The 20133-nt window shown below is 41.1% G+C and overlaps 3 protein-coding genes across 3 annotated transcripts; 2 read left to right on the forward strand and 1 right to left on the reverse strand.

Moving 5' to 3' along the window:
* Positions 1–21: 21 nt before the first annotated feature.
* On the reverse strand, positions 22–1398 carry LOC6549311. The gene is made up of 3 exons (XM_001974197.3): positions 1058–1398; positions 658–880; positions 22–594 (listed from the first exon to the last, which is right to left on the reverse strand). The coding sequence occupies exons 1-3, from the start codon at positions 1220–1222 to the stop codon at positions 263–265; spliced, it is 720 nt and encodes a 239-aa protein (XP_001974233.1). The 5' UTR covers positions 1223–1398; the 3' UTR covers positions 22–262.
* Positions 1399–3956: 2558 nt separating this feature from the next.
* LOC6549310 (alpha-2-macroglobulin) lies at positions 3957–10386 on the forward strand. The gene is made up of 7 exons (XM_001974196.3): positions 3957–4210; positions 5594–6316; positions 6376–6802; positions 6862–7199; positions 7265–7818; positions 7878–10000; positions 10069–10386. The coding sequence occupies exons 1-7, from the start codon at positions 4128–4130 to the stop codon at positions 10306–10308; spliced, it is 4488 nt and encodes a 1495-aa protein (XP_001974232.1). The 5' UTR covers positions 3957–4127; the 3' UTR covers positions 10309–10386.
* A 2328-nt stretch (positions 10387–12714) lies between these two features.
* On the forward strand, positions 12715–17967 carry LOC113564334 (alpha-2-macroglobulin-like). The gene is made up of 6 exons (XM_026980993.1): positions 12715–12867; positions 13372–14052; positions 14111–14507; positions 14567–15530; positions 15589–17498; positions 17555–17967. The coding sequence occupies exons 1-6, from the start codon at positions 12785–12787 to the stop codon at positions 17765–17767; spliced, it is 4248 nt and encodes a 1415-aa protein (XP_026836794.1). The 5' UTR covers positions 12715–12784; the 3' UTR covers positions 17768–17967.
* The last annotated feature ends 2166 nt before the right edge of the window (positions 17968–20133 follow it).

The following is a 20133-nucleotide window of genomic DNA, read 5'->3' on the forward strand; positions in this document are numbered from 1 at the left end:
CAGTTTTTATCTTGATATGGTTTAGATAAGTAGAGTAAGATTGACAGCCAACAAAAGCCTCAAATTATATAAAATGTTAATACGTATAGTATCAATCGGTTGTGGACTTTTTATAAACAAAATTCAGAGCTCTGATCCGCAAAGCACTTGAAATATTTTTGAGTGATACAAAAATCCGCAATACTGTGTTTCGAAATTGGATTCGGAAACAGCCTGAAGTATTCATGTTCCATTGTGATAAAACTCGCTGGTTGAAAGAGCCTCAAAGATCTTCTCTAGCTTCTGCTGCATCTGGTCCAATAAAATAATAAGTCGCCAAGCCAGCAACATCTCGTACAAATCTCCGAAACTCGTAATTTGCTGTCGTAATGGTGGCAATAAATGTAAAAAATTTGAAGAGTTTCTGGTGGTGTGCCTTCCACTGTCGCCGGCCAAATCCCGTGTTATATCCAAACATTTGAGATACCATTAGAGTGAGGAATCCGACCAATCCGAAAAATCGATGAAGCATTTTTAAGGTGAAGCCACCGTTGATGAAATACAGCGGAAGACCGCTCAGAACGCTACCCAGCAGAAGAGCACAGCCGATTATACCTGATGGGGAAAGATGGAGGCATAAATTATCATTATATTTGGGGAGAGAACAGACAAACCCACCGTAAAAAGCATGGTTGCTCTTAAAGTGGCGAACAGTGGCATTGGGATCTTCCCGTTTGCGCTCCAGCTTCTGCCATGTCTTGATTCCGATTCCGCCAACTCCGACCAGGAACGCCAAAAGCCCCAGGACGGCGTGCAGGCGGTTGAGGTTCAAAGGACCCAACGAGGACTCCAGATATGCGCTATTCCGGACCAGCAGTGCCTCACCCATGAAAAACACAAACTATAGGGAAATATAAGATAAATTGACAGGATTTAAGATGTGTAAAATTATTAGAAAGGGTATAGAAAGCTCACTCAATTTTTTAAGCAGTAATATCCTTTCTCTTTTTCATATTATCTTTGAAATAGTTGAATATGTGTGAGTATAGGGGATATAAATGGAAATCAAACTACTCACGGCGATTGTGCAGTAGAAGGCATGTCCGGCGGTGTGCACCAATTTGAGCACAAGACACTTGTAAACAATGGCTGCGGTGATCCCCGCCAGAAGCACATGTGAGATCAGTGTGCAGAAGCCGAAGTAGAGGCCTCCATAGGAACCATGTAATTCGGCAGTTGTCATTTTGCTGAGGATGCTTTAGTTGCGGGAAAATCCCTTATCTGCTACGCGAGATGCGCACGTAGAACCGATAAGCCAACCGAGAATCGCGACCGCTCCTGGCGGTTGTTAGAACGCTTTTGAGGGCCTGACGGCATGGAACAGCTGGAAAAAGCTCGCGAGTCGCTCTCGCCAGAGAATTCCGATTCCGCCAGTGTGATCCGAAAAGTCACACTTTCAAAGCCAGTGGAGCGCGGCGTTCGCAAAAAGTGACTCAGCGGATCGCCCCGTTCACGTGTTTTCACCTTGGGGCGGGAAAGGCGGCAGCGGCAGCGGCCACAAGTGGCAGCGATTGGCATTGCTCTCCAGCTGGACGAAACGCGAATATCGGTATTTTTGGAGCAATCTAAAACCGGATTGGATAATTGACCGGAGTTAATCATGTTATTCACCATGAGTGATTCCCAAAAGCAGAGTCATATGTGTTAGCATTTCCTAATTACGGAACAAAGTATTGAATTATTGTTGGATTGAACTATATTCGTTGTCTAGTTCTGCGGTTAGAATATACATATGTTGTACATACATACATATAATGGATTACAATAAAGCATATTGTTTAGGTCCACCCTAAATAGTTGTCTGCGATGATCGCTGTTGTGAAATTGCTAACAAAAGCAAAAGCGCGATGAATAAACAGCAAAAGCAAAGCAAATAGAAAGATTAGAATCGCGCAATGTGATCGGGAATATCCCACTATAACACTTCGCTACAGCGCCATTGAAACAATAAAGAAAAAAAAGGGTTTAATACATGTTCTATTTATCTTTTTTATATCAACGGCATCCATATCGAATTAGTAATTTATGAGGTGGCTGGCTTTGATGAGATTTGATGGAAAATACTAGGTAAGTTCTACGATATGTATATACATATTACCTTTGCGTTATCTTAGTCCATTTAATCGACTACATAATAAAATTTCCGCGGGTTCATTTCTTAGTATGTATTTACTTCAGTGATTAATCACAAGATATGGACATAATCGCGACAAATGTATGCCCATGTATGCATTACTATCTAAAATTTAGATTCCAAAGTCTTTCTACCCTCAAAACTCAAACAATACCGAATTTAGTTCAGAATAATAGAAACATTTTGTTCAGCTTTGCATAGTTTTAATTTTATTATGCATACAATAATGTATACAGTTCAGAAAGTGTTTAAAGATTCAAATATTCTTGCATATATCAGCTTTACAATAGTTTTGAAAACCCGTTTTTTCATAAAAACTATTGCTCACTTTTGTCTTTAGATAGTTTTTATAGCCGTCTTGAATTAATTGTAATTGTAGAACTACAGTGGAAAATATGTACATGATAAAATTAATTAAGCCGGAGATCTTAGCATGATCCATTCCGACATATGTATGTATACATATTTATAAAGTGATCACAGCGATTGAAAGCTAACACCTTCCCTAGATTACAGTGTATTCAAAGTAACACTTATAGATTACACAGTACTAAGTAGCACGAGAGAAAAATCAAACGGGGAATCACCAAGAGAAACGCAAAAAAATATATGTACATATTTCTCGGGCATTACTCACCTTAACATTAGGTTGCCGTTTTATTTACCAGGCAGTGTGAAATATAAGCAAGTGACGTCATTATCGGGCAAATGAAGAGAGCCACAAATACAAGTGTATGTATGAATGCTCCACTGAGGGCCCAAAACAACAACAGCTGACTCTGAGAGGAGAATAAAGTTTTCGATATATGTATATGTACATATATATACTTCGCCTAGTCAGTTGCTCTCAGTATTCCGATTCAGAAGCCAGTTCCGTTGGCACTGCAAATCCACAAGTCCAAATAATATTGCCCGAGACGTCATTTGACACACGGAAAACATAAATATTTGTATTCAATTCACGAATAGGGATTTTACGCGAGATCTTCCCAAATAAATCATTTGGGGTTTTCCAAAAACCAGCTCATGTACGTAAATCATTTAAACGCAAAATCTCTATCTGAAATTATTGCGGAAACACGAAGCGACAGTTATTGTTATTATTATTAATTATCGAAAACCCCACACAAAATATACAAAAGTTGTTATAATTTGACTATTGCATGACCATAGTTCTGTGACAAATATCTGAAATATCACTCATCAACACCAACTCTCTGTTGTCTATACAAACACGTCTATTTTTTCGCCCCGTATTCGTTACATGTACATACATACATATGTATATCTTCATTTCTAAATATGATGAAATTAGAACATTTATTTTTTAAAGTTTTTATCAGTAAATTCCCATAAATCTCTTCTGCAATTCAGTGATGAATGATATTTTAGCTGAAACTGGTACAAGTGAATACTCACGAGTGAATATTTATAAGTACGATGTGAATATTTAGCAGTAGGTCCCCGTAAATCCCCTCCGCAATCCAATTATGAATGATATTTTAGCTGAAACTGGCCCAAGTGAATACTCACGAATGAGTACTGATATTCAAGTGCCGGCGTTTTTTGTGGCCAGTGTTATTGTTTAGGTTTTGTTTGCCCAACTCTCGTCATCGATTTCAGTGGGCACATAAGCGAGTACATACATACTCCACACCACACACACCGCCAGTTTTATTTACTTATAATTTTTATCAGTTCGTTTTTTACGACTTCGCTCGCCCCATTGGAATCGGCTTCGACTGCCGGGCTTGGGATTTTGAAGTCGCTCGCTGTTATAACAAATCCGTGGGGCATCGAACCGAACCAGTCCCAGCTCGGCTCTGAGCCCAGTCGGTCGTAGTCGCGCTTACCAAACTTCCGCAAGGATCGATCCCGCTTTTAGCCTTATTATATCTGTGCTCTTATTTTGCCGCTCCTTTCCCGCCCTCCTTTGACCAACAACGCAAACGAAATGCGTCGCGCAGACGCTTTTGCTGTCACGGCTTTTGGGATTTTGGCCCTGCTGCAGACGATGGAACCGGTAAAAGCCGAGGGGTAAGTCCATTTGCCACATACTATATTACTAAATGATCGGATCCATCGAAATACACAGCTACAACCAGAGTATTAGTAGAATCGGGCTTGGGAATAGGTGTTGAAATATAGGCTGGAATATAGGTGATAATCAAAGCCAGTTCCCTGATATGCCAGTGGTTGGTTTCCCATCTCACTCGAGCACTTATGTTATTATATTATATTATCCACAATGATTAATGCTTATTACCACTATTATTTGCACTGACACTGTATGCTCGGTGAATATTTCAATTAATTAGTATGCATATAGACAGATAGGGCCGTTTGTACTGAACATCAAGGTAATTAATTTGTTATTTATACGCAAAATCAGTTATTAACCTAATTGCTTGTTCCATCTGGTTTGCCCTTGGTTTTATAGGAGAATCTAACCAAATATGCTCTATTTGCTCTACATATTTCAAATAACAAATGACAAACATCGTTCCTTATCACACCTTTAATTTTAAGAGAGTGTGAAGCTTAAGGATACTACTATATAGAGCTTAGTTTATCCTGAAGTAATGTTTTGTATTCAATTTTGAGTTGAAGGTGCCACCGCCACTTTAATCTCACCTTGTTGAGACGTGTTTTTCTAAAATATTGTTAAGCTGAACTTTGTGATGCTAATTGAGTTTCACTGTAAGCCATTTTGAACATGGATTTTTATATATTTCACTCAAACGAGAGGAGCACGTCACATACTTTGTTTGGCTTAATGGTTCCCTTGATGATTCTATTGCATTTTTTATGATCCCGGGAATTATTAGTAATTAGAAACGAATATAAAGGTGGGTTATATAATAACTTGAGAGTCTCAGAACCTGGAATTACCATAAAAGACTTGAACAAAGCTAATCAAGAGAAGATAATTACGTTCAGGCTAACTATATTAATGTACGAGATCGAGGACTGTAATTGCGAGAAATCAGGGTAAGCGTAAAAGGCTGGAATTATGATTAAGGAGCATAACTGAGCAGGTTTCATACTTTTCAGTATAAGATCATGTTCCTGGAACATTATCCGTTATATAAGTACATATGTATATATAAATATATTTTATAATTTACTGTCACAGATCAAAAAAAAAAAAAACATTACTCATACACTTCAATAGAATCTCGGATCAAAGATTTGATTCATTATCAATACGAGGTTAATGGTGCCGTTAAAGATTTCTAGTTCCATTTTTGTCCTTGCCTACAGATTAGACAAAATAATTTTATTTTTAACTATGTAGAGCTTGGTCAAGAATTTGTGTTTTACGTGTTGATTTCCAAATGGAAATGTTCATAGTCCGACGGATCGGAGTTTTAGTTTTTTGTAAAATATATATAATTTGACGTCTTCTTCCGCTTCCAGTAAGTACACCATTGTGGGTCCCGGAACCATCCACTCCCACCGTGACTACAATGTGGCCGTGGCTGTCCACCAAACCAAGGAGCCCGTCACCCTGAAAGTGGGCATCACTGGACCCTCCTACAACGAAACCGAGACCGTGGAATTAGCCACTGCCGATGAGTTCAAGCAGATTACCTTCAAACTGCCTCCGTTGGAGTCGGGTGAATACAATCTGACAGCGGAGGGCGTCAAGGGACTGGAGTTCAAGAACTCCACCAAACTGAACTGGGAAAATTTCAAGCCATACATCAAAATCCAGACCGACAAGGGAAAGTACAAGCCCGGTGATACCATCAACTATCGAGTGATCTTCTTGAACGAGAACCTGCTGCCGGATACCGCCGAGGATGAAGTGGTGGTTTGGTTTGAGGACTCCAAGAGGAACCGCATCAAGCAGGAGAAACACATTAAGACCACCGGTGGCGTCTACACTGGCAAATTCGAGCTCTCCGAGTTCGCCACATTGGGCTCCTGGTCCCTTCAGGTTCAGAACGGAGAGCAGCACGAAGGCGTTTACGTTGGTGGCCGGAGACCATTCGGAGGATTGGGTCCCTGGCGTCGGTCGGGTGAGCGGGTCAACTTTGAGGTGGAGAAGTACGTGCTGCCCAAGTACTCCGTCAAAATGGATGCCACGGAGCAGGTTTCAGTGCGAGATGGCGAGTTCAATGTCGTCCTGAAGGCCAAGTAAGTATTACCCGAAGTTTGATGTTTTAGGACGTTCTAATATCAGTGCTAACCCACAGCTATACCTATGGTAAACCCGTGAATGGTAAAGTTCTTGTCAATGTCCATCTGGATGCGACGAGCAGTTGGGAGAATGTGGATGGCAATTCAGTGCAAACGGACTACCCCGCACATTCTGTTGTGGGAACCGCCGACATGGTCGGTGGCAAGGCGAAGTTGACCATGGATCTCAAGGACTTCGCCAGCTATCTGCCGCACAAGACCTCGTCTTCATATGCCCAGATTACGGCCACTGTGGAGGAAGACTTCACCGGCGTGAAGCTCAACGAAACAGGCGGTGTGCAGCTGTATCCCTATCGGTATGAGATGTCCTGCGTTGACTACTCCACCTGCTTCTCCTTCAAACCCGACAAGGAACACGAGCTAAACTTTAAGATTACATATGTCGATGGCACACTTATTACAGATACCAAGTCTGTTGTGAAGGTGAGTTAGAAATCTTAGAGATCCTTATCTATCCTTATTATATTCATATATAACTTTAGGCCAAGTTCACTGAAGGAATTCGACGCAATCATGTTTTCTATAGCTTTGGAGATAATCGTCCAGAACAGGAATTGCCCAAGATTGAGAAGAAAACGTTCGTGTTTGAAAGCCACTTGAATGAGTCCAGTGTGGCTCCCTTCAAAGTTGTTCTTCCCGATTTGCCGGATATCGCCAACTTTTCTCGTTACTACAGCATTGAGCTGGAGTTCCTCGATGAAAAGCGGGAACTGTACACCACCTATCCGTACAGGGAACCAAAAAAGATTGAACATCCCAGCACCGAAGAGGAAAAGGAGTGGTTTAGGGCCGAAGTTCAAAGGCCCAAGGATGTCTGGAAGTAAGTACACGGTTAAACAGGCGTTCCACGGTTTTTATTAACCATTTATTTTACTTGTGTTGCAGCCTTAAGATCGGTCAGGAGTATCAAGTAACCCTCAACTCCAGTCGCCCGCTCAATTACTTTGTGTACAACATTGTGGGACGTGGAAACATATTGGAAACGAAGCGTGTGGATCTCGCGGAACCCCAAAAGACCGTCAACGTCACCATAAAGCCTTCTTTCCTCACTGCTCCCAATGGTCGGGTGTACTTCTACTACGTGGATGAGACTGGAGAGTTCCGATACGCCGAGGAAACGTTCAGTGTGGAGGTGGAACTGCAGAACCAGATTGAAATCAAGGCTCCCGAAGAAGTGAAACCGGGTGCCGACGTTGCACTGGAGATCAAGACGCCGGCAAAGTCTTTCGTTGGGTTGTTGGCCGTCGATCAGAGTGTCCTGCTTCTGGGCAACAACAACGATTTGAACAAGGAATCCTTCAAGTGGAGTTTAAGTAGCTATGACACCGCTACGCCCTGGCAGGGTGGATACTCCTACTACCCTGGAGAACGGTCTGGAGTTGTGACGATGACAAATGCCTATTTCTTCTATAATCGGACCGCTCCCGACCACATGTTACGTACGTATATCTGTACCATAACAATAATCAACAATAATTGCAATTATTGAAAATTACAGAAGGATTTGGTGGGGCCCATGTCGGCATGAGGAAGACAGTGGTATATGACAGTCCGGTATACCAAACCTCGACTGTCGCTTTTGGTGCTGCAGAAGCACCTCAAGCCGTGGGATTCTCCGCCGATAGTGCATCTGCAGCCCCAGTAGTGCGAAAGAATTTTGCAGAGACCTGGATCTTTGCCGATATCGAGAGCACCGAGGAGGAGGCCTTCAAGTGGGTGAAGACCATACCCGACACGATCACCAACTGGGTGGTCACTGGATTTTCACTGCATCCGCAGAAGGGATTGGGTGTCACCAATGATCCGACACACATCAAGACATTCCAGCCGTTCTTTGTCTCCGTACGATTGCCCTACTCTGTGAAGCGAGGTGAGGTGATCAATGTACCGGCTCTGGTGTTTAACTATCTGCCCAAGGCACTGGACGTGGAACTGACCCTGGACAACGAGGATCAAGAATACGACTTTGTGGATGCCTCGAATGAGGTGATTGGTGACCAGAAGCGTACGCAGAACATAAGAGTGGGCGCCAACGAAGCGGCAGGAGCCTCATTTTTGATCCGACCCAAGGTCATTGGAAATATTTTACTGAAATTCAAAGCCATCTCACCGTTGGCCGGAGATGCTATACACAAGCCGCTAAAGGTAATCCCCGAAGGTATAACCCAGTACCAGAATAGGGCATTCTTTATCAATCTTAAGGATACGGGTGAGTTTAAGAACACCTTCGAGCTAGAAGTGCCGGAAGATGTGGTTCCCGACTCCGAGCACGTGGAATTCGGATTGGTGGGGGATCTCTTGGGACCAGTGATCAAGAACCTTGAGAACCTTTTGCGATTGCCCAGTGGTTGTGGTGAGCAGACCATGTCCAAATTGGTGCCCAACTATCTGGTGATGGATTACCTGAAGAGCATCAAGAAACTCACACCTGCCTTGGAAACTCGCATCAAAAGAAATCTGCAGGAGGGCTACCAGAATATGTTGCGCTATCGCCACGACGACGGAAGTTTCAGTTCCTTTGGTCCCACCAAGTGGAGGAAAGAGGATCCGGTGCGCAATGGTTCCACCTGGCTGACGGCCTATGTCCTGCGATCGTTTAGCAAAATCAAGGATATAGTTGAACTGGATGAGCAGATCTTGGCCAAGGGCTACGACTTCCTGTTAACTCGCCAGGCAGAAAATGGAAGCTTCACGGAACATGGAGAGTATTTCTATGGCTCCCAGAGATCTCTATTGACCCTAACCGCAAATTCCTTGCTTGCCCTGCTGGAGACGGAGAAACCGAACCAGGCTGCCATTGACAAGGCGGTAGCCTATTTAACCGCTAATACCGCCGAATCTGTAGAGCTCCTGCCCAAATCTATTGCCATTTATGCCCTGCAAAAGGCTAAGGCGCCAGAAGCTGCCAAGCAGGTGGCCAGTCTTAAGTCCCTGGCCAAACACGAGGACGATCGCACCTGGTGGACCGAGGATCTGGATAAGCTACGTGCCACCAAAAGCTGCGGACGCTGGTGGTGTTGGGTTTGGAGTCAAGATGTGGAGATAACATCATATGTACTGCTTTCTCTTCTGGAATCTGACCAGGAGACAGCCGACACTGTTTTGAACACCGTTCGCTGGTTGATCGCCCAACGAAATAGCTTCGGAGGATTTGCCTCCACCCAGGATACCGTTGTGGGCCTCACCGCCCTCATTAAGTTCGCAGAGAAGTCGGGCTACGAGGCGGCCAAATGGGAGGTGACCGTTGCCAACAAGGGAAAGCGTGAAAAGTCCGAGAAGCTCACCACATCGGAGGAAAACGACCTGCTGCTCCAGACTGTTGAGTTCCCACAGGGCACAAAGTCGCTTGAGTTTGAGGCTAAGGGCACTGGAGCCGCTATGGTCCAGATAAGCTACCAATACAACGTGGTGGAGAAGGAGCCGAAACCCAGCTTCAAAGTTCAGATCACCGTGTTGCCTGAATCGTCGCCAGCCAAACTGGAACTAAGTGTTTGCGTGGACTACGTGGAGGAGGGCAAGTCCAAGGAATCCAACATGGCCATCCTGGAGGTATCCCTGCCGTCTGGTTATACTGCTGATGAAGATAGCTTCAAAGACATCCAAAACATCGAACGTGTGCGGGTAAGTTTTAGGCTCCATAATATCTCTACACTTTTGGCTTTAATCATCTATATATAATCCCTTTGCAGTTGGTGGAAACCAAGAACGGTGACTCCGTGGTGGTTATATACTTCGAGAATCTGGCCAAGAACGAAAACAAATGCATTCCCATAGAGGCCTACAGAACCCATTCGGTGGCCAACCAGAAGCCATCTTCGGTGGTCCTTTACGATTACTATGACACGAACAAGAAGGCCACCGAATACTACTCCATCGAGTCGAAGCTCTGCGATATTTGCGAGGATGCCGAGTGTAAGAGCAAGTGCTAGAATATCCAAACCAAACGAACTAAATATACGTTCTGTCCTTGCTTCAAATAAAATTGTGATTATAATGTATATACAAAATGCCTCTTTTACTCCTTTGGGTAAAATATGGGATCTAACGTAGTGACGAAGCGCGTTAGAGAATGTGCTAGGGCCCCGGTGTTCAAATCTTATCTTAGAAACAGTTAGAAAGCACGATAAACCAATTGATTCTCCTTGACTGGCAGTCACTTAAGGATTTGTGCGATAGTAAATAAGATACATTTAACTTGGTAGTTTTGAACTAGGATGCTGTTCAACTAACAGGAAGGAAAGGTGGAAGGAAAGTCCGAATTTGAGATTGGTGACACAATTCAGTTACGAGTTTTGGGGTTATATGAGCAACTGCTTCTAAATCTAAACTCAGGCTATCCTTTAGAAAGATGAGAATTTCGACAATTACGATATATGTAGTATACGCTAGATAATTTTAATGAAAATTTATCATACTGGTTAATGATAACGGTATGATTATAAGCCCGATGAAATACTGTACAATGTGGTAGAGGTAACGCCATACATGTTTATAGTTACTAAAAATTTAGAACCCATTTCCTACAATGATATTTAAAAAAAGAAATACCTGCAGGATATTTCAGGTCCCTATATGAACAATATTTTTTTTTAAGAGGACAAAGTATTATGGACCTCGTGTAAATAGAAATGCTCTTTCAACTTCAAAATACTTGACGAATACCAAGCCATTGGAGAAGCAAACATATTCAAAGGTGTTTATTTGGTGTTTATTTAACGGAACCCCTCAATTTAAAATAGGTGTTAAGGAATTGTTCTGTCTGTTAAATCTTACTAACATTTAACTGGGCAACAAATTGGGCAAATTTGATGTCTTACCGTACACGAAAAAAATTACATCGAGTCATTTGGAGTCGCAACGGAGGTACGACATCGACATAGGTGACAGCCTGAAAATAATATATAATATAATATATATTACCCTAATCGAACCCATGAGTTGCATAAGCAGAAGAACAGAAAAGACTGGTAGCATACAGTGGTAAGTAAATTACAGATTGCATTTAACCAGCTTTGATGGACATTAGTTCTCTTCTACATCCACTACATAAGGATTATTCGGGACTACGAAGAAACTTTGGGCGTACATAACATCAAAGAACCAGTTACTCTGACCATTAGTATTGCAAGAGATTCTCAATTCCTATAATGAATTTTTGAGGTGACACGTCTATCTCTGCCCTCGTTCACCGTGGAGATAGATGTTCCGAATTCGTATCTATCAAACAGATGCAAATAGAGGTTAAAGCGAGGTAAGTGGCCTCATAAAAAATGGGATTTACATGTTAAAACTATTTCAATTTTTCCCGAGGCACGTATTCCCACACCCAGTATGTTGAGGCAGAAATACGAAGTGATTTGAGTCATAAACAAAGGGGAAATCCCGATGGACGCACACAGTAAAAGCCAGTGGATTTTTGAAAGCGGCCAGACAATACCTATGATTATTCTGAATGACATCACTAAGGATAGTTCAAGCCAACTTTAGAAGAACACAGTGACATTCATATTGAACAATATGCCATTGTTCCAGAATATTTCATTCAGATAAGCTCAATTCAAAATTCGTTCAATGTTCTTAAAGAGCACTCGACCCCAGATTCAATATGGTTTTACATCTGACGAAAACGAAATTTTTCTACCCTTTACTCGTAGAGTAAAAGAGTATACTAGATTTGTTGAGAAGTATGTAACAGGAAGAAGGAAGCGTTTCCGACCATAAAACGTATATATTCATGATGAGGATCAATACCACAGTCGAACTGGCCATGCCCGTCTGTCCGTATGAACGCCTCGATCTCAGAAACTACAATAGCTAGAATGTTAGATTAAGCATGCAGCTTCCAGAGACATAGACGCAGCGCAAGTCTATAAATTTGCCAAAAACTTTCTGTCACGCCCACTCCAACGCCCACAAGCCGCCCAAAACTGTCAAGCCCACACAAAAATAAAAAAATAAAAAATGTTTAAGTTTTTTCATTTCGGTATTTTTTTATTTCCAATTTCTACCGATATTCCAGAAAATGTTGAAATTTCTCGTTTGCACTTCCACTAGCGGGGTATCTGATAGTCGGGGAACTGGAACTATATTGTTTTAATTTAATTTAATTAAAAACAAATACGCTAGAAAAGCCAAATTAATAATATACCAGAGAAATGTATGACGTTTAGAATTGCAACAGGTGCAATCTTTAACAAAGCAGCTAGTACATATACGGCAAATTGGCAGAAGAGTGCCTCAACTAGAAGAACAGGAATGACTGGTGACTTAGAATGGGAGGTGCAGTCCTTAGCCGATGGGTTCACTGTCCATTTCAGTTAACCAGTTCTGCTGTGAGTGCAGCAGGAGGCACATAGTTCTGTTTTATCCCTGAAGAATATGATCTTCGTTGCTTAAAATTCGATCATGAGTTCTCTTAATTGCCTTAAAGTGCTTGTTTGTGTATTTTGCTTGTGCTTGAATCATAATATACATGCAAGGGATCAGGGGTAAGTTTAAGACTATTTAATAAAATTAGAAAAACCTGTTTGGGAAAATTACCTTTGTGATTTTGATTTATAAATGTATAATTATAAATAAAAAAAAATGATTAAAAATGTATGATTGCTGTTTGATACATTTTTTGTTGATTAAATTCAATAAACTAATATAATATGATATCGAACAACCTTCGAGATGCAAAAGATCTGATATCAGCTTGTGTGACGAAAAATCATTTTGCACTTGATACCTAAAATTTACACAGAATTCAGAAGAGTGAGAAATAACTTATTTGTTCCTTGAAATTTAAAAAAATATAAATTTCACATGTTTAGTTAAGCAAACTAGAATAGTATATTGAATTCTACAATTTTCTACAATTAAAATGCTTGCCTAAGCTATGACATTATATTAAATGTTAGGACTTAGTTTTGTAAACTATGATATCATCTTTAATAAATAAATAAATATTAAAATTAAATAAACATAATTTTCTAAAATTCTAAATTTAGACTGTATAGTGTAGTGGCCCCCGGAACCATAATCCCTAATCGGGACTTCAAAGTAACCGTTGCCGTTTATCGCATCAAAGAACCAGTCACCATTAAACTGGCCATCTCAGGGAATTCGTATAATGATTCCCTGACCGTGGACCTACCCACAGACCGCGAAATGAAAGAGGTCGCCTTTAAGGTGCCTGACCTTTCCTCGGGTGACTACGCACTGACAGCTGAAGGAGTGTCAGGCCTGAAGTTTCAGAACTCCATTAGTCTTTACTTCCGTGACGATGCTCCAGTGGTTGTTTTACTAATTGACAAGGATGAGTATATCCCTGGAGACAAGATTAGCTATCGCGTTTTGTTACTAAATGAGCAACTTCGCCCAGATACTTATGCCAAAGATATGGTTATCTGCCTCTTGGATCCTAAAGGAAACAAGGTTGATAAGGCCACAAAAAGCAAGGTAGCTGACGGAGTCTATTCTGGACAATTCCAGTTGTCCAAAAGGGCAGCTCTGGGGCAATGGGAGTTGAACCTCGAAGATGCAAAGGGTACTGAATATGGCGCTCGAGCTAGTACATTCACCTTATTTTACGTAAAGCCTGAGGGGCTGCCAAGGTTCTCCATTCAAATAGATGTCCCAGCGTTCGTCAGTATAAAGGAAAACGAGATGAAGATAGTGCTTAGAGTCAAGTGAGCGTGGAGTATGTATGTTTCCTTAAATACTTTATTATAATTTATATTTTCCAAGGCACTCGTACGGAAACCCCCTCAACGGAAGAGCTGAACTAAATATTAAGTTAAATACGGAAAAGCGCAAGAATAATCTTTATAATCGCACAATAACAGCTAATGGTGCTGTAGTCAAGGGTCTGGCGACCTTTCATGTTCTTCTGACGGACATTGCCAAACACATAGCTCCAATCCGGGCCCCTTATATAGCTACAATAAGTGCATCGGTGGAAGATAAAGATAGTGGAGAAAAAACCACTAAGCTTGCATCCGTTTTCTTGCTGCAAAATCGCTATATTATTACATGTGCAGATTATTCGTGCCAAAGGCCGTGGAAAGAAAAAGACCACAAGGTTCTTATAAAGATTACGAACTTAGATGGATCTCTGGTATCCGAAAGCAAGACAGCGGTTAAGGTACAGTAAAAATGTGACAACAAATGTATATTAAATATAATTTTTTGATTCTATTTAAGCTTATTTACAGCGAAGGTACTATACAAAATAATAGCTACTTCAGAAAATTCAGAGAAGTGGACGAAAAGAAGCGCTTTGAGTTCGAAGGCCAATTGGATAAGCCGGGACATTACGTGTTCAAAGCAAACCTCTCTGATTTACAAAAAAAAAATGAATACTACGATATATCTGTGGAATATAAGGGCGAAGAACATCGAATCCAGCAAACAATCTCACAATCGATAGGCTTCATTATGGACGTGACAAATGCTTATTTCACACCTCAGATAGATGTGGATTTCTTCCTTCAGATCCATGGACCCAAAGATGACAACGGTCTTCCAGCTGCTTTGGTTGTTGGCGATGAGTTCCGGGTGACTCTCAATTCCAACGAACCCATCAAATACTTTATATACAACATAGTGGCCCGTAGTCTTATACTGCACACCGAAAGAGTTGAGTTCGACGAGCCCAAGATGGTTTACAACTTCACCTTGAAGGCTACGCATCTCACTGCGCCCCATTTTTATATTTATGCCTACTATGTAGACGAACAGGGAGTCCTTCATCACACCAAGTCTAAATTCAAAGTTCTCATGAGTCTTTCCAACGAAATTAGTATATCTGCACCAAGCACAGGGTATCCTGAAGAAGAAGTCAAGCTAAGAATCAGAACAGAACCCAATTCCTTTGTCGGCATCTTGGCGGTCGATGAAAGGTTTTCAGGCAGGATAAGGATAGATGACAGAAAACAGGACGATATTGATTATCTGTTTTATGTCAATAAACTCTCAAATGCTTTGTCATTTGTCAAGCCCTCAACGAGCTTTCCCAGAAATCATGAAATAGAAATGAGCTCCTTAGAAGATCAGTTGAAGGACTTCTATTTGCACACCTACCACGATGTTCCTGGATCGCATCTTGGTCTTGTCACCATGACCAACGCCCAGATTAAGGAAAGGATCTTTCGATTCTTCGACAAGGGTAACTACATCTAGATATTTAATTGTTAGAGAGTCTTAATGGTACTTATTTTATGCAGACAAAGACGTATCTGCGAGAGCATTATCAGCGAAATATCCTTTGAAATCCACTGAATCCTGGCTGTTTTCCGATATACAAATATCGCACACAGAGGTTACGGAACTGCAAATAAAGCTTCCTGACACCCTTGGCACCTGGGTAGTGAAGGGTTTTTCCTTGCACCCGGAAAAAGGATTGGGCGTCTTCCAAAGTAACGTTACACAAATCAGAACCATCAAGCCCTACTCGCTCTTCATTCATTTACCGTACTCAGTGAAACTAGGAGAAACGGTCAGAATTCCGGTTCTGATCGTCAACCATTTACCCGAAACGAAATTGAAAGTAGAGTTAGCACTGGACAACGGAGCTGATGGCCTTGAAGATTCCTTGGAATATCGTCAAACACAACTCATGGAAATCGATGAGTATGGAGCCAAAAGCGCGTTCTTCATTTTCTGCCCCAACTATACGGGAAACTTTATTCCTCTAGAATTTACAGCAACCTCTTCAGTTAAAAATACTACTGTTCATAAGTCGCTAATGGTTATTGAAGACAATGTAAGAGGCAGCACCGAATATAGAAATCGCGCCATCCTAGTGAACTTGAAGGACAACCAGGACTACAAAAGCACCTTCCAGGTTGACCTCCCAAATTCCAGACTGATCGAGTTTAGTTTATTCAGTGACCCTCTCGGTCCGATCCTTCAAAACTTGGGTATTTCAATACCGGATGGCACGGGCGAACTGGTCATGTCTAAAATGGTAGTTAACTTTTTGGTGTGGAGCCACCTTAATGGAACCAAAAAACTCGATGGAGCTTTGGACACTCGAATCAAAAATAATTTAAAAGAGGGCTATCAGAACATACTGAACTATTGTCACGACGATGGAAGCTTTAGCTACTTTGACCCCCCGAAAGCCAACGGTTCCATCTGGCTAACCTCTTACGTCCTGCGTTACTTAGGCGAAATTAGGGCTGTCATATATGTCGATCCTACAATTCTGAAAAAGGGATTCGCATTTTTGCTCAGCCGCCAGCATGAAGACGGAAGTTTCACGGAGGATTTCAAATACTTTTCAAGGTCCGGGAGCCCTCTTTTCTTTACATCCAGTGTCCTGTTGGCTCTTCAGAAACAAACCAGTCCCGAGAAGGAAGCCATAAGCAAAGCGGTGGCTTTTCTAAGATCTCAGCTCGACGAAACAGCCTTATCACTGGCCAAGTCAATGGCCATATATGCATTGCAAAAGTCGCAGGCCCCGGGATCTGATAAACTTGTGGCGCAACTTAGATCCGTGTCAAAGCAGGAAAATGACCAACTTTGGTGGGCAGAGGATGTGCAGAACGGAAGCCCTCAAGATGTGGAGATCACCTCATATGCCCTGCTCTCCCTCATGGATTCGGAAATGGATGTGCCAGAGTCAGCAATCAGCACCGTTCGATGGCTTTTGGCCCAGAGAAATATTTATGGAGAATTTGACTCCAGCCAGAAAACAGTTATTGGTCTTACAGCCTTGGTTGAGTTCGCTGAAAAATGTGGTTACAATCCAAGCGCTTGGGAAGTGAGCATCAGCAACGAAGACATATCCCAAAAATTCGTCCTAGGCAATCTGACCCAGTTGACCCAGTCGATTAACTTCCCGCCGGCCACCAAATTCCTGGAGGTTCAGGCAAAGGGAACTGGAGCAGCTCTCATCCAGATTAGCTATGGGTATGACTTCGAGGAGAAGCAGGCCAATCCAAGCTTCAGTATTCAGACTACGGTCAGACCCAGCAGTTTGTCATCGAAGATGGAGCTAGTCGTGTGCGTGGAGTTCCTGGAGAGGAGCACAAAGGCCTCCAATATGGCCGTTTTGGAGGTGTCCCTGCCCTCCGGATACAGATCGGATAGATCGAGCTTCAAGAAAATTCGTGAAGTCGAAGGAGTGGGGGTGAGTTAAGCACTTTTTAAAGATAATTGCCCCCAAATTATTCATTTTTTCCGCAGTCCGTGGATACCAAGAATGAAGACTCCGTGGTCATCGTCTACTTTGAAAGCCTGGCCAAGAATGAAAGCAAATGCATTCCCGTCGAGGCGTACAGAACACTTGAAGTGTTCAATCTTAAGCCTTCCAGTGTAGTTATCTATGATAATTATGGCCGGAAGGCAACCGAATATTATCAACTTAAATTGGAGCTCAGCGACATTAGAGGCACTTAAAGTCGCCGTTTTGAGTCCACAGGCTCATAAATCAAGCTATTTCATTTTAATCAACGTACCACGCTTCCTACAGCCCACATTTTTATGGTACTACTCGAAGTTAAATCCAATATACCATAATCACCTTCAATGTCAGATCGTAGATATGAATCTGCTGAGTCAGCAATAAATATTTGTAAACATTGCGCTAGCAAATTGGATCACAATGTGTATGGTTTATCAAAACCGCAGTGCCTAAGACGCGTGGAGGGTTTAGTCGCTTAGCGACTGGCGAAAGTTCAACCTGTCTGCCCAGACATTTGACCCACAGACATCAACAATGTTTCTGTATTTTCAAGTAGGTGGTAACTTTTATCTGGTACGTGCGATTTTGCATTTCGATAAGGCGCTGCTGACTTGCGATCCGACAGGAGCACTACATCACTATTATGTATATTATCAATAAGTGGAACCAGAGTGGGCCAGTACTCGAGTGACGAGAGTCTTATTAATATTAATAACAGCCCTATTAATAACCCCCTGGCTCATGACGTTTTCGGGGAATGGTTAAAGTGAGTGTGATCACATAGTCGAGCGCCCCTGAATGGTAATCCTCTTTTCCTCCGAAGTAAATCGGTGAATGAATGGATATCGATAAGGTCGATGAAGAAAATTAAGAAATGTCCCAAGGCTGAAGTTCTAACCTCCATAACCCAACTTATCTTAATTGGATTTTAAAATGCGTAATTCTCTAACAATCTGCATTTAAATTTAAAAATTCATTTTTTTTTTTAAATTTTTGTTGTATTGTTTTTTAAATTTAAGATGTAGAAATTCAAAAAAAATTAGAAATGTCCCAAGGCTGAAGTTCGAAACTCCATAACTTAACTTATCTTAATCGGATTTTGAAATGGAATACCTCTAAATTCAAATGCAGAAAAATTTTCAAATTTAATCGTTACTCCTAATGTAAAAACAAAGACACTAGTATAAAAAAGCTTCGTATGCAACCTGTTTATTACAAAATTGAATACTTGAGGCAGGACCAGCGCACCTAAGAATCACTATCTGAAAATATATTTTCCACGTCGCATGATAAATACTCTAACGACACATTAATTACATTACATTACATTAATTAATTAACGACACAGTAATTGATGAAATTAATCAGTTATTTTTTTATTCATTTATTCACCTATTACTATTTCTAATATGTATTTAAATAAAGGCAATGCAAAACTAGAGTTTTTTACATGGTGGCAATCGATTACAAATAATATAGATTGAAAGTCCATAAACTTCTAAAGTGAAGGGCATTTTTGGTCATATGTACAATACACGAACATACGTGTGCACACATATACTGATCGACTGTATCAGTGCCAATTTAGCATCCGGGAAAAATGTCAAACACCCCCAACCCGGAAAGCTGTTCTTTTTTAAGTTTTTCTATCCGAAAATCTGTCCTTTTTAGACAATGTTAGAATTTTAAAAATTTAATTTGAATTATTCCACATTTTTTTTGTTTGCACTATGTGGCATCTCTTTTAAGCAAAATGTTATCGATATTGTGTGTAATCGTATGAATATCGAACTCACTTTGTCAAATTGCCTAAAGAATACAAACAAAATAATATACAAAAGCAAACATTTTGTGATTTCTGCCAAAATGCCTAAAAAATTTCGCGATTTCTGGCTTGACCAGCCAGATTTTAAAAATTGGTTAACAAGGGACCAAAGTGATAAAAACAAATGCAAACTTGCAAATACTGCAAGTGCAGCATAAATGCAAAAATTGATTCGTGCTCACAGAAAGACCAAAAAGCAAAAAAAGTAAATAAAATAACCCTTTTTCCTGTTAAGTCCGATGAAGTGTGTCGCCAGGTAACCAGGAAACACCTATAAAATGCCCGAAAAGTATTTGAAACGCATTGGCACAATGGCAACGTATGAATCAAACGTTGAGGACGAATGCGTCGTGGACGAAACATTTAAAATATTAAATTAAAAGTTAACTAAATAAATAATAATCATAAAAAAAATCTGTCCTGTTTTATCATTCTTTTTTTTTAAATTTTCATCCTATTTTTTTTGTTTTTTTTTTCTCAATCTGTCCTTTTTTTCAGAAGAATATTGGCATCACTGCGCTGTATGCGTACAGAGCTTTCTCTCTGGCTCTTGAACAAATATTCGAGAGAGCCTGGAGCCAGCTCTAGAGCCAGCACAAAAAAATCGTGTGCAAAAAAATCGTATGTCGTTACGCATCTTATTACTCTAGTGTCTTTGGTAAAAGGGTATACTAGGATTCGTTGCAACGTATGTAACAGGCAGAAGGAAGCGTTTCCGACCATAAAACGTTTTCATTTTATATTATTTTTCCCCAA

The sequence above is a fragment of the Drosophila erecta genome, unplaced genomic scaffold (genome assembly GCF_003286155.1).
Source record: "Drosophila erecta strain 14021-0224.00,06,07 unplaced genomic scaffold, DereRS2 tig00000092-arrow-pilon, whole genome shotgun sequence".
Classification (NCBI taxonomy): Eukaryota; Metazoa; Arthropoda; class Insecta; order Diptera; family Drosophilidae; genus Drosophila; species Drosophila erecta.

Bases quoted from the DNA above. Each gene is read 5' to 3' on its own strand.
- LOC6549311 (XM_001974197.3), bottom strand. From the start codon at position 1,222: ATGACAACTGCCGAATTACATGGTTCCTATGGAGGCCTCTACTTCGGC. The intron at 881-1,057 runs GTGAGTAGTTTG...ATTTCCCTATAG, and splicing joins CCTTCTACTGCACAATCGCC to TTTGTGTTTTTCATGGGTGA. The intron at 595-657 runs GTGGGTTTGTCT...TTTCCCCATCAG, and splicing joins GAGCAACCATGCTTTTTACG to GTATAATCGGCTGTGCTCTT.
- LOC6549310 (XM_001974196.3), top strand. From the start codon at position 4,128: ATGCGTCGCGCAGACGCTTTTGCTGTCACGGCTTTTGGGATTTTGGCC. The intron at 4,211-5,593 runs GTAAGTCCATTT...TTCCGCTTCCAG, and splicing joins GAACCGGTAAAAGCCGAGGG to TAAGTACACCATTGTGGGTC. The intron at 6,803-6,861 runs GTGAGTTAGAAA...ATATAACTTTAG, and splicing joins ATACCAAGTCTGTTGTGAAG to GCCAAGTTCACTGAAGGAAT.
- LOC113564334 (XM_026980993.1), top strand. From the start codon at position 12,785: ATGAGTTCTCTTAATTGCCTTAAAGTGCTTGTTTGTGTATTTTGCTTG. The intron at 15,531-15,588 runs GTAACTACATCT...TATTTTATGCAG, and splicing joins CTTTCGATTCTTCGACAAGG to ACAAAGACGTATCTGCGAGA. The intron at 17,499-17,554 runs GTGAGTTAAGCA...TTTTTTCCGCAG, and splicing joins GTGAAGTCGAAGGAGTGGGG to TCCGTGGATACCAAGAATGA.